At 35.6% G+C, this 14,010-nt stretch overlaps 1 protein-coding gene across 4 annotated transcripts; it reads left to right on the top strand.

Moving 5' to 3' along the window:
* Positions 1 to 206: 206 nt before the first annotated feature.
* Positions 207 to 13,493, top strand: LOC119799370. Of its 4 annotated transcripts, none has more exons than XM_038309211.1 (5): positions 207 to 318; positions 414 to 542; positions 657 to 852; positions 10,323 to 10,489; positions 12,521 to 13,481. In XM_038309211.1, the coding sequence occupies exons 1-5, from the start codon at positions 292 to 294 to the stop codon at positions 12,569 to 12,571; spliced, it is 570 nt and encodes a 189-aa protein (XP_038165139.1). In that variant the 5' UTR covers positions 207 to 291; the 3' UTR covers positions 12,572 to 13,481. The 4 variants fall into 4 exon arrangements, with proteins under 4 accessions (XP_038165139.1, XP_038165141.1, XP_038165142.1 ...); XM_038309212.1 differs by lacking the exons at positions 207 to 318; positions 414 to 542; positions 657 to 852 and adding exons at positions 7,743 to 7,814; positions 7,910 to 8,038; positions 8,153 to 8,348 and having other exon boundaries at positions 12,521 to 13,493; XM_038309213.1 differs by lacking the exons at positions 10,323 to 10,489; positions 12,521 to 13,481 and adding an exon at positions 1,909 to 2,365.
* Positions 13,494 to 14,010: the final 517 nt, after the last annotated feature.

Below are 14,010 nucleotides of genomic sequence, written 5' to 3'. Positions count from 1 at the left end.
TAAGCATCATAACACAAATAATTCTAATTCTATTTTTTTTTTTTTTTATTATTGCCAAAGGGCCAAATCTGCTGGTAACATTTTAACAGAGTTACTTACTTTCAATCTTAAAAAAAAAAAAAAAAAAAAAAAAACAGTTTTTGTTTTATCACTCACCAGCTGGTGGCATATGTTTACCATTTTTCAAAATCTCATTTCCTGTTTCTCAGGAAACTATGACACAACTTCAAGTGAAGTGAGAAAAGGACCCCACTTTCACCGCAAACACAAGAGGCAGATCTATTGATAAACATGTCCCAGGAGATACTGTTCATCATTGTAAGTCATATTTTTTTCATCATCCCTATCAAAATCAAAATGGTCTGCTCAGCAATGTTTTTTACCGTTCTCTGTTTCTGGTTTGCTCTTCTCAGATGTTGCTGGTGCATCACACAACACAGAGTCAGAGAGAAGTTATAAAGGATTGCAATGAAGATGTTCTGCTTGAGGGTCCAGTTAGCAGGAACAAAGCCTTGGATTTTTTCTCATTCACATGGTATAAGGTCTGTTCTATCCAGCCAAAAAATTCTGAAAAGTGTGAGCTATCTGTCACTGTACACTGCCTTATAAGAGATTCATATAAAAAAAATCATCCTTTTGGTTGTTGTTTTAAACAGGGAGAAGCAGCTATCATCAGGATGCGTAAAGATAAACCACAGGCCTTCAATTTCTCTCGGGAGGCAAAGTTTGGCGAGAACCTGAGTCTAATTTTGCCGTTAGTGAAGCCTGAGGATTCTGGCACCTACAAATATAAGATCGTAGCAAACGTTGGAGGTCAAAACGAGGAAGGCACTGTCACTCTAAGGGTTAACGGTAAGCTTTAAATGTATTATAAATATACGTAACAGAACATATACATAACATATACGTAACAGAAACCATAATGCTATAGTCACTCAATCAAAAATGTACAGTATCGAGTCCTTCATTTTTTCTATGTGATTATTTGAAAAATAATCAGTTTGTAACATCGAAATGATGTGCCTTGATATTTTTGTATTTTTTCTTGCTTTTTAAGGTGATGCATGTCCCAACATTGAGACAACAGAAGAATCGATTATGCATTGAACAAAAGGATTTGAAAACAGAAGATGAAATAAATCAAAAGTCATGTTTGTTATGCTCCTGTTATTTCGCAAGAACTACAGAGGCATGGTTGTATGAAAGGGTTTCCACTGAGAGGAACAGAAACCACATAGTCTGCAATTTCCCTGCCAATCTCTGTTCCTGAGCAAAAACATTTGCACCAGAAAGATCTTTGGGTGCTACACAACGGCAGTCTGCTCCTCCCAACAGAAACGATTAAATGAAAAAGACATTTTTTTATTGCAATGTATGGAGCTTGAAATGAAAAATAAAGTTGGGTATTACTATTTGACTCCATAACCAGCCTTGTTTCTTGAGTAGAGGAGATTAGGTCCTGTACCTGTCTGATGCACTAACCCTCTTTCCTTCTGGACGCAGGTAGGCGCACGGCACAGAAACCAAATCCCCCTTGACACAAACATACCTATTGTATTATAGCTTCTACAATACTAGGGGGAATCTGGGAAAGGGAAGTGAGTCTAATTGGCCTAGCTTAAAAAAAATAAAGGATAGCACGCGCAACATTTTGTCTAGATTAAAGGCCTTTGGGGATGAAGTGTTTCAGCCAAAGACAGTTCATCTCAGAGAGATTGAGCTGGGAAACTACTGCATCCTATTATTCTTTTTTACTGTTTGATGACAAAATTCATGTTATCAGGAAGCATATTTGGCATTAAATGGCATTAAATTTTGAAGAATTAATTTCAAATAATCACATAACTCAGTTTGTAACATCAAAATGATGTGCCTTGATATTTTTTGTCTTTTTTCTTGCTTTTTAAGGTGATGCATGTCCCACTATCGAGACAACAGAAGAATCGATTATGCATTGAACAGAAGGATTTCAAAAAAGAAAATGAAATAAATCAAAAGTCATGTTTGTTATGCTCCAGTTATTTCGCAAGAACTACAGAGGCATGGTTGTATGACAGGGTTTCCACAGAGAGGAACAGAAACCATAATGCTATAGTCACACTCAATGTCAAAAATGTATAGAGTCCTTCATTTTTTCTGCTTTAGGTTTCTGATCATCCACCTTTTAAAGACGTTCAATTATCTCTACTGGATTCTTAGAGTAATTAGGTCTCTAGCTTAAGTTTGGTGATATGTTTGATTATATATATTGATGTTTAAATATATGTTTATGTGTTTGAGTCTTTCTTAGTTTAATCAATGTGTTTGAAATAAATGTAATGTTTCTTGCTGGCTGTTTAACAAAAATTAAACATTGTTGACTGGCTCTTTGGTTCAGGATATTCCTTTCTATCAAAGTAAACCAACTCTTGTAATGCTGTTTCATTCATCGTTGTCATGCTTATAGTGGCATTTTTGCTTGATTCATGCATGTCTGAGTAATCATCATGAATTCATTTTAAAACCATTTAAAACAAGTAAAAAAAAAAAAACATGTGCTAATTACTTTTGTTCCATTGCTTATTTAGAGGTAAAGGTGAGCTGATGCAGTTATTGTTCTCACATAAGCATTTCAGCTCCTTACTTAAATAAAAACCTGCCATCAAATCCACTTCAGGTGAAAAAACGAACCATTACAATTTAAGTCATAGCTGGAAGGACAGTTTATAAGCCACAGCTTGGTGGGGAAATGTGACAAGACCACCATCTGGTGGTTAATCCACACGTCTTTTAACATCACCCAAGTGAGAGTTAACTTTGTGACGAGGAGATAGTCATGACAAAACATATTTTGGTTTTGCTAAAGGTTGCATGTGGACTTACGAAATTAATTCATATTCCTTTAGGCTCTTTTTGTTAAGAGCATCACCTCTGCTACCAGGATTTCAATGTAAATTTGAGGAATGGTGGCTTGAATCCAGGGAAGTCTGCAATTTCCCTGCCAATCTCTGTTTCTGAGCAAAAACGTTTGCACCAGAAAGATCTTTGGGTGCTACACAATGGCAGTCCGCTTCTCCCAGCATAAAAGATTCCATGAAAAAGACATTTTTGTATGGAGCTTGAAATAAAAATAAAGTTGAGCATTACTATTTGACTCCATAACCAGCCTTATTTCTTGAGTAGAAGAGATTAGGTCCTGTACCTGACCGATGCACTAACCCTCTTTCCTTCTGGAAGCAGGTAGGTGCACGGCACAGAAACCAAATCCCACTTGACACAAACATACATATTGTATTATAGCTTCTACAATACTAGGCGGAATCTGGGAAAGGGAAGTGAGTCTGGCCTAGCTTAAAAAAAAATAAAGGATAGAATGCGCAACATTTTGTCTAGATTATATTCTGTGCCTATAAAGGACAATCTTATTTGTCTTTGTTCATGATCAATAAAAGAACAGTCGTAAAACTGTAGTATTTCTAATGCTTTACTTGGACTGATAAGCTTTTTAGAGAAATTGTTTTCTTTACAAGATCTTTATAATAAATTTTAACATAAAAAATATATAATGTATGTTTTGGATTATTTCACATTCTATAATGTAGTGTTTGTATTGATTAAATGTGCATATTCATTACACATATTTTGATAAGATCTTTGTAGAACAGTGCAATTCCTTGATATTTGTGTTGAGCTAAGAACAATAGGATCCAGTATTACAGGCGTACAAACAGATTTCTCAAAGTGTTTATTAGTAACGAAACCGAAGATAGCACCTCTACAGGAGGAGAAAATAGGTTATTGACCACGTATGTCTGGAAGTGGATGAAAACGGACGTGTGAGTGACTAACCTGGTCTTATAGTTCAGTCCAGGGTCAGAGGGTGAGGTTGGTTCCGGCCTGTCATCAGCTTTCAGAACCAGGAGATCCAAGATCCAAAGACTTGTACGGTACAAAGGCAGACAGGGATCCGGCAGGAGTCAGAAGACGGGTCGGGTTAACAGATCAGATGGGGACAGGCATGCTAAGAGGTTGAGAGGCAGAAAAGGTCAGGATCAGGCAATCAGAATTCAGGAAGGCTTGAATACTTCTCACCAATGGCTCAAAATAATTTGGCACTGATGAATGGTCTGAAGGCTGGTTAAATAGAGACTGAAGCAGTTGGATCAGATGAGCGGTAATGAGAACTGGACTGAGATATTTGAAGGAGTTAGATAAACTTTTACACCACAGATGAAAGATTTGATTAATTTTGTTGTCTTCTACAGGTATGGAGAAATTACAATTTCACATTAAGTCTAATATACAACAATCAAATCCTCTAAAATGTAATTCCCACTCTAAATAGCCAAGGCTATAATAAGGTGGCTGAAAAAAATCTAATTTTTCTCTCTTATACAGTTGTAAAAATTCTTTGCCTTCACCTCTGCAGAACTGGTTTCTTTTCAGTGAGGAACTGTGCTTTGGTGACTAGGGAATTGAAAAGATCTCACTCTTCGTTTTTTACTAAGTAACTGCTAATAATAACCATAGGTTTTCACCCTCCCCTGTCAAAGACGTCAACACAAACACAGCTGGCCCAAAGGCTAAAATTACAGTATTTTATAGGCTAGCAAAACATTAATCATAGCTGATTTTTGTGTATGATAATGTTTCCACATTGGCAGGTTTTTTCCCCCTAATCAGTTCTCAGTTCCCTAATCATATCTGGCTAATGGAAATGTTAAAAATGTCTATAATGTCTGTTATCATCCTTAAGGGGACCTTTTTTGGCTGTAATTTACACCAGGTATGGGGTCTCTGTCCAACAGAGTTACCCAACTCTTAAAACAACAAATAACCTTTTCTGATCACTTTTCTCTAATCTGTTCAGAGACACATAGGCCAACATTGGCAATACTCACAGTCATCTAAGGTTAGAGGCAATGTCTAATATAACAATCATTTCTAAGAGGTGGTTGTAAGCTTGAACTTAAAAGTCAGTAGGTTTAGCCTGGAATGTTGTCTTCACTGTAGGCTATACATTTTTCACTGTGAATTTACAGTTAATTGATAATGTAATGCAACATAAGTGTTGCATTACTTTCAGAGTAAGTAGTTCACTGGGAATCATACTGACAATTTACTGTCATTTTAAAGCCCTGATATTACAATACAGTGTTGTGAAAGCACAACTGTATACATAGCTTTAAAGCTTCCTTAAAGAAATCTATTATCTTGATATTACAATACCTTACTGTGAAATTACAGCATTTTGCTGCACATTAGTACAAGAAGGCCCTGGACTTTTACACTGTGCATTGTGAAATTAATGTACAAGTTCACAATAATTAACAGTGAATTTGCAGTATATATTTCGCTAAATTTGACCAGCAATATAATGTGAAAGTAATGCAAATGAATACATTTACTGTGAATTTACAATCATTGTTCATTACATTCTAGAATGATATGTAGAGTTCATTACATTCGGTTAAATGAAAATGACAAGGTTTCAATATTTTTAATTATTGATGTTGTGATTGAAAGTTGATTGCTATAACTGAACTTACTACCGACTGAGAAGGGCAGTGATGACACAGAGGTTTAAATACTTTCTAATAAATAGTTTAATCCTGTAACTTTAACTGTTATATTTGTGTGACAACTTTATTGAAACGTAATTTTAAACTGAACATTTTACATTGGGAATTGAAACTTAGGGGCTTTTATTCTAGTCGAGTAACACAGGGAAATGGACTTCCAAGTGCAAAGGCAACACATCCTGATTCGCCCAGCCACCCTGCGAAGGAAACTAATTTCGGCCTTTTGGTCATTACTGCCATGGTTTTGGTTCTGTTTAAGTTTTATCGTTGAGTTTTCATTGGTTTTATTTTTGATTGTATTTAAGTTCTTAGGTATCTCTTGTTTGCCCTCTGTTGCCCTCTTGTGTCAGTCTCCTTTTCCCTAGCTCCCTTCTAGACCCATCTGTTCACACCTGCTCCCAATTTGCTGATTAGCCAGGTCTTTTTTTCTCTCCCCCATATGTGCACCTCCTGCTCAGTCACTGTGGATGCTTTATCTTAATTTCTTTGCCCTTGTTGTGAATATTCCTGGTTTTCCGTATTTTGTGGATTTTCTTTTTTTGTTTCTGGATTTTTGCTTCTGTTGCCCTTTTTAGTTAATTCAATCTTGCAAGAAACCATCTCAGCTTCAGTCTCTGCATTTGGGTCCTCTTCAAACCTGGTCCCACACTTGGCTGCAAACCGCCCCAGTGCACGCTAAAGGTCCTGGGTTTCTTTAATCCAACTTTTTTAATGTTCTTTTTTGTTTCTGCATTTTTTATTTATTTATTTTTTCCTACTTGCTTTGATTCTGTTTTATTTTCTGTATTTTAATAATTTAAAGCACTTTGCATTGTCTTTGTACTGAATTATGCAATACAAATCAATTTGCCTTGCCTTGCCTACAAAAAAAAACTATTTAAGGTGTGATCGCCATACGCTTAAAAAACAAACAAAAAGCAATTAATTAAATTTTATTTTTGTACATGACCAAAGGGATACATGCCCGTTGATGTAGTTTCAAGTTTATTTTTCATACAATACTAAAGAAAAAAACTAAAAGGATACACTAAAGGGATAAATGGGTGTTGACTATGGGTATGCTGGTCTGACTGGGTTTGCTCATCTGACAGAACACAGGTACCTCTCAGCTGATTCCAGCTGACTGATGTTTCTTGTTATCTAAAAGGAAAAAGTTCATAATCTTAAAGGACTAGCATTTCTTTATCGTATCACGAACACACCATATAGACCAGGGGTGTCAAACTCATTTTCACTGAGGGCCACATCAGAGTAATTGCTGTCCTTAAAGGGCCAGATGTAACTTATAAATGTAACTAAATGTAATTGAATGTAATGTGAAATAAATGTAACGACTCCTTAATGTTAAATAACTCTTTATTAATTATAACTTATTCAAGTGACAATTACAGTTGCATAGAAAACATATGCTTGCTTGTTCCTCTAACACACACATGTCACACAGCCGCTTCCTACCTAGTCCTTCTCATCGGTCTCTCCCCCTCCGCCCGAATCACTATCATCGATATTTTGAAGCATTTCTAAAACCTGTTTCGCTGTTAGGTTTCTTCTGAACGCCACTTTTTCCATATTAGCCAAAAAGTTCTAGGTAGAATGTTGGTTGCTAGGCAACGGTACCAATCGTCAATCAACCGCGGGAAGAATTTACAATGCAACTAATAGAGCCGTCAAAATGGCGGTTGTGGGGGATCGAGGTAGAATTAACCATATTTATTTTTTACGTTTTAATTGTATAAAAAAAAAAAAAGTGAAAATGAAGGAAATTTAGAATCAGGAAAATTGAGTTAACATGAGCAACATAAATTTAATTTTAAATATAGTTCTTTCCCTTTAAAATCTCAGAACCATCAAAATGACGGCTGTGGGAGTTCTAGCGGGCCACATAAAATGACGTGGCGGGCCACATCTGGCCCGCGGGCCTTGAGTTTGACACATGTGATATAGACTATAGTGCATAAGCATCATAATATAAATAATTAATTCTAATTTTTTTCATTGCCAAAGGGCCAAATCTGCTGGTAACATTTTAACAGAGTTACTTACTTTCAATCTTAAAAACAAAAACAGAACAGTTTTTGTTTTATCACTCACCAGCTGGTGGCATATGTTTACCATTTTTCAAAATCTCATTTCCTGTTTCTCAGGAAACTATGACACAACTTCAAGTGAAGTGATAAAAAGACCCCACTTTCACCGCAAACACAAGAGGCAGATCTATTGATAAACATGTCCCAGGAGATTCTGTTCATCATTGTAAGTCATATTTTTTTCATCATCCCGATCAAAATCAAAATGGTCTGCTCAGCAATGTTTTTTACCGTTCTCTGTTTCTGGTTTGCTCTTCTCAGATGTTGCTGGTGCATCACACAACACAGAGTCAGAGAGAAGTTATAAAGGATTGCGATGAAGATGTTCTGCTTGAGGGTCCAGTCAGCAGAAACAAAGCCTTGGATTTTTACTCATTCACATGGTATAAGGTCTGTTCTATCCAGCCAAAAAATTCTGAAAAGTGTGAGCTATCTGTCACTGTACACTGCCTTATAAGAGATTCATAAAAAAAATATCTTCCTTTTGCTTGTTGTTTAAAACAGGGAGAAGCAGCTATCATCAGGATGCGTAAAGATAAACCACAGGCCTTCAATTTCTCTCGGGAGGCAAAGTTTGGCGAGAACCTGAGTCTAATTTTGCCGTTAGTGAAGCCTGAAGATTCTGGCACCTACAAATATAAGATCGTAGCAAACGTTGGAGGTCAAAACGAGGAAGGCACTGTCACTCTAAGGGTTAAAGGTAAGCTTTAAATGTATTATAAATATACGTGACACTTCAGAAATCCTAAAGATCAGCTTAGAATAAAGGTAAAACAAAGTTATGATTGTAAAAGGACTCTGTGGATTTCATATTTTGTTTTGTTCATCATTAGTTGACTTTATTATTATTACCACCTAAAAATGTAAAATTAGGCTAGAAATAGATTTGGGTTACGTCCAAGGTAACAAAACAAACTCAGCCTCTGAGGAAATTCATGAATAATTTTATATTTATTATCAAAAGTTATCTTGGTTAGGGAGGGGCTATATGAACTTTCTTTTAAATTTTTATCACTTTTTTCTTTACTTTATTCTTTATTTTACTGACCGCACTGAATGGCTTTGACTGCATACTTTTTATGGCAGCAAATGCATCAAAAAGTTGATTTATTGTCACGGAATTGCACATGGTAAATACATTTAATCACATTTTTGAATGTATATTAACTTTTGTTTATTTTTTTCTCTTAGTTTTTAGACTTACTCAACAAATGACATTATTAATAAGAATTTGGTTCAAAAATTTGAACGCATTTAAGGATTTTCTGCACCCTTATGGCATTAATTGGAAAGACCAAGGCTCAGTTAACAGGCAGAATCCAAAATACTCAATGCACATCTAAAAAGCAGAACTGCTGATTTAAATCTGTTTAGAAGATATTTTGATGTCGAATTCAAACAGCTGCAGATAGATAAATAATAAATAATTTTGCGAAACCAAAATTCAAACAGGTCAAGAAAAAGATTCAAATCATAACCTTCAGATGAAACGTAATGGTTTTATGCCACATTGAAGAGGATTTAAAAGTCAATATAGCCTGGAAACCTGCTGACCAGGAAGGATGCCTCAGCTCAAAGGCTGACAGGTTCAATACTGAATGGCATTTGTTGCCGACATGGACAAGACTTATTACTTAAAATAAATTCAAAATACTTAATTATTCCCAAAGATAAATTAAATGTTGTAACTCATAATGTAGGTGTTTCTTAATTTAATTGTTTGTGAAGCTAATGGCTGGAGGCAAAAAGAATGGTCCGTTTTATGTTTGGTGGTTGTTCTGAAATAAGAGCTTAATGAGAAAAACATTTTCTAAAGAAAAATGTCATTACCATGCAAGACATAGTTTAAGCTCTTGGAACACAAATACTAAAAATATGTCTTCAAGATGAAAGAGGAGGCTTTAAAACATTAATTGTACTAATTGTCAAACTAAGTAGTGGTAGTCTGATGCAGGACTGTTTCAGTGTAAACTGCAATGAATCACTCTGAAAAGTGGATGAATGAATGTTGAATGGATGCCCTGAAATATCCAACCTCACTTTAAATGATCAACCAGACAGCTTAGACTTGGATTCAATGTGTTCCAGCAGGACAATGCAGACTGTTTGCGAAAAACCAAATGAAAGGGATAATATATCAGAAAATGTATATATATATATATATATATATATATATGTTTAAAATTGGAATTTAAAATTTTTATCTGAATTCTTGCTTTTGAGTAATCACTCAACTTTATTGCCCTGAAAAAAAGCAGGAAGCAGTGCAAAGTAGTCAAAAAAAGTTCAAAGGTACTAAAATAAATGTAAAGGTAATATAAGAATGTAAGCTTTTTACTGTTGCTAGGGAATTAAAACTACAATGTTGAAATAGCTTTTATTTTGAACCAGAACACATCCAGCCACATCAAAAAGCAGGAAACGTTCCGAGACATCCATCTCACAAAAACAAGATCTGCTTCATTTTGCTGTCATTTCAGAAATTTCCATCCTTATTCATCTATAAATTCAAGCAAGTTGTCAAACAGGAAACTCTCTGAGATCAATTATTTAAGAGATTCTACAAAAATCTATCTCCTTTTAGCTTTAAAGATACACTTATTGTTAACTTTTGCATACTACTGATGAAAAAGGAATTATTTTTTTTATTTTATTTGCTGTTGTCCAAATGCAGAGTGTGTGACCCAGACTAATCCAACCACAGCAACAGCAACAACAACACCGAACTCAACCCAGTCCAACCTGCCTTTAGATGTCCAGGAGTTTCCACCACATTGGAGTTTAGCAGGCTACCTATTAGTGGCCATTGCAAAAATTCTTCTATCTCTGACCTGTATTCAGGTAAAATACTTGTTTTTCTTATACTTTATTTTGTTTGAGGGGAATGATTTGCTTTGCTGAAAAAACTAAGAAAACGACATATGTAAGAGCTTCCTAATGAAAAAGACATGATGGGAGAAATGGATTTAGTATTACATTGACAGAATCAAACACTAAAGAAAAACAGCACAATTTATTTTCTTTATGTTTGACAAATATGTTTTATTTAATTAATTAAGAGCTTGGTTAGAATTGGTGACTTACCTTAAGACATATGAAAACCTACGTTTTTCCAATCCATAAAGCTGGGAGGTGGTTCTGCTGTAAGAAAATGTTAAAATACTTTTTCTTTGTTCATTTTAGGTGGAATTAACATGTTTATAATACAATTACATGTAGTGTAGGAACAGCTGCAAATTAAAACAAAGGAAAAAAACATATAACTGTGTTTACTTTGAAGCTTCAGCAATGTAGGTGTTTATCATAAGAAATGTTTCAGCCTGGTAAACAGATGGTAAAAAGCTAATTGATTATTACAGACTTGAGAAAACCCCATTATAGCTTGCATAGCCCACACAGTTCTCATATATGGAGGTTCAATAGTTGATAGACCGATGGCAGCAGACAAATTTAGGCTTCAGAAAGTAGAAATCTTTCTTGATTTTCCATCATTCTGGTTATCCAACCAGTTTTTTGTGCTGCAAATCCAGTCACATCATTCTGGTGTGAACCGACAACCCCTCACTCTTCAATATTTAGCATATAATTTGTTGCTGTAACAACATCAAATCAAGAAAAAAATATTTTATTCATCCCAGAATTAATTCAAATCATCCAGTTATTTACATAACCAAAGTTATATAAATGCCATTTATAAGGATTTATGACACAAATACCTTCAGCTTACACCCCATCCTCCATTTAACCACAAACAGCACAGTGTATTGAGAAGGACTGTTTCCTGGTGTAACCTCTAGCTTACTGGCTTTTTCCTCTTATTTACACAGACATATACACATATATACACACACACATATATGGGGAGGTACTGTTTCATATAGTTCTTACTTGTTGCCAGGGGCGCCATATGGGGGGTGAAAAATGTAGGACGATTCTAAGGGCCCTTGACTGAGGGGGTGTCCAAAAGAAGAAGAGAAGATTTGTCCCACTATATTTTTCAAATATGAAAAGAAAATTCAGCAGTAAAATAAATAATCTTCATTTTCTCCCTAATTTTTCAGCAGTAAACAGTGAAACAAAGCATGAATATATTGACACCCCACCTCCAGTGAAATTGCAATAAAGCGCCCCTGCTTGTTGCCTATCAGTTGGAACTAAGAATAGTTGCCCACAAGTATCCGTTAATACAGACGTAGAGCTTTAGATATTTACAGCTTTATTTACAGCCATACAGCATGGGTGATGTTATCATGGTTGTGACTCACAAAGAAATACTGTTGAGGTAAAACTGCAACAGTTATTGTTTAGCGATGAAACCCTTGTGGTAAACACCAAATCTCCACAGAGCCCAAGAGTTGATCTCAAAGATACTTACACTGTTTCTCTTATCCTTCTGATGAAAAACTATTGATAATTTTCAGAAAAAGACACATTTGTGCTGAATTCCCTAACTGGAATTTTTTTCCCCCAAGTCTCTCTTTCTTTATACATTTCAGAAACATTTAAGGAAAATATAGATTTTTTTGACTGATTTAAAACAAAACATTGAAATAATGCAAGGAAAAATTCAACAAAAAATTGTGGTGTCAATGAGGAAAACACTTTTAAAAGGTTACGTGGAATTTACGCAATAGGTTTAACAACAGCGTTTCTAGCACCTTAACCGCTATGTAGGACAGTGACAACTCCTGCAAGAGTGTTAACTTGTGTAGGGGGTCTTGCTCCTAAAGTAAAGCATCGTATTTTCATTGTGCTGCAGCTCCCAAGCAAGTTTTGCATTGATCAGGTTTAAATAGGTGGTCTTCTTCTCAGTTTCTTTCACCACATGATGTGCCTTACTATTATGATTTTTCTTTTTCCTTGCTGTTTAAGATGATGCATGTCATATCAACGAGGCGAGAGAAGAATAGATTATACAGCTGACAGAAGAATTCCTGTGGAAAGAGAAAACACATCTCAAGAAAAATGTTTGCTGTTTTAATTTCTTTTTTAAATCAATGTGGGTGTTTTTGTTTTCTATATTTTGTCTTATGTCCATGCTTTGTTTAACAATGTCATCCTGTTTAACCACAATGTGGCTTTATATTTTTAGGGTCAGCAGAGACCTACAGGATATCAGGGTTTTTATTTAGAGCAACTGAAACAGTAACATTTTAGTCACACTGTTATATCCATTTCAAATGCCTATACACTGTACATGTAGCATCACATTTTTTACTTTTTCTTTCTTATCCTCCACCTGCTACCTTGAAGATACTATTGCTGGATTAATGCAATGGATTACAATGAAAGGTTCTGTGATAAGGGAAAAGGTTTATATAGTGTTAAAGGGGAACACCGTTGTTTTTACATTGGCCCCTTGATTTTACGTTATTACATCATGTTCTACTCACATGGGAATCAAAAATACATTGCTGGAACAGTAAGTCTGAAACAAGCACGGTGGAAAGGGGAAAGGAATCGGTCAGGAGCGGAACTATGGTCAGAGACCCAAGGCTGCCAGTTGGGAACTTGATCCACAGAATGGGTATTTTCTGAGAGGTTATGGACACAGATGACTGGGAAGGCTTGGAAGAGGAACATTTTACGGCAATAACCCAGAGGTTACAAAGTGCAGAAAACAGAGCAAAAAAACAATCTTTTGTTTTCTTTTTTTTGGTCTTATTTTTCTGTGATTTGTTTAACCTTGTCACCCTGTTTAACCACAATGTCAACAAAAGCTGCATTCTTAAAATGAAAAAGCATTTCGGAAAATGCTTTTTCATTTGAAATATGGTAATGTTTTGCTTCCATATCCGCGGTTATATTTTTCATATTTATATCTTTTAAAAACAAAGCTGAGCGTGTATGACGTCATCCGCGCGCCAGACTGGAGTTGTGACACGCAGCCCGGGCCACAGGCGGCTACGCTCTACCCCTTCTATTCATTGGGCTAGCTAATCTGAATCGTTCAATTCCATTTCGGGAGGGAGATCATCTGTGGTAGTAGCACTAGACATCTTCCAGGCATGTGAGGAAAACTAGCAGCAGTTCAGCGGACAGGATGAATGAACGGTAGCCGGCGCACACGGATGACATCATACACACTCCGCTTTGTTTTTCAAAAATATAAAAAAAATTTTTTACCACGGATGTCTGGGAGACAGTGATTCGTTTACATGGTATGAATGCTGGCGTACCATAACGAATAAATTATGAACAGTTTAGTTTGTGCCTTCAACTTGTTTAGCGGCTATTTAGTTCAGAATTTTTCCATTCTTTAAACTCCAGAGAAAAGTTCCACTCTATAAATGAGGACCTTTGACATTCCCAACCTAACTAAGCTTGTTTTAACTGTTAAACATGTAAACCAACCCGTTTAC

The sequence above is a fragment of the Cyprinodon tularosa genome, unplaced genomic scaffold (assembly GCF_016077235.1).
Source record: "Cyprinodon tularosa strain WSP-4 unplaced genomic scaffold, ASM1607723v1 ctg66, whole genome shotgun sequence".
Classification (NCBI taxonomy): domain Eukaryota; kingdom Metazoa; phylum Chordata; class Actinopteri; order Cyprinodontiformes; family Cyprinodontidae; genus Cyprinodon; species Cyprinodon tularosa.
Note: the sequence above shows the minus strand (reverse complement) of the source record. Positions and strands in the feature narration are given on the sequence as shown.

Coding starts and splice junctions, on each gene's coding strand:
- LOC119799370 (XM_038309212.1), top strand. CDS start 7,788: ATGTCCCAGGAGATTCTGTTCATCATT. Junction 8,039..8,152: donor ACTCATTCACATGGTATAAG/GTCTGTTCTATC, acceptor TGTTTAAAACAG/GGAGAAGCAGCTATCATCAG. Junction 10,490..12,520: donor TATCTCTGACCTGTATTCAG/GTAAAATACTTG, acceptor TTGCTGTTTAAG/ATGATGCATGTCATATCAAC.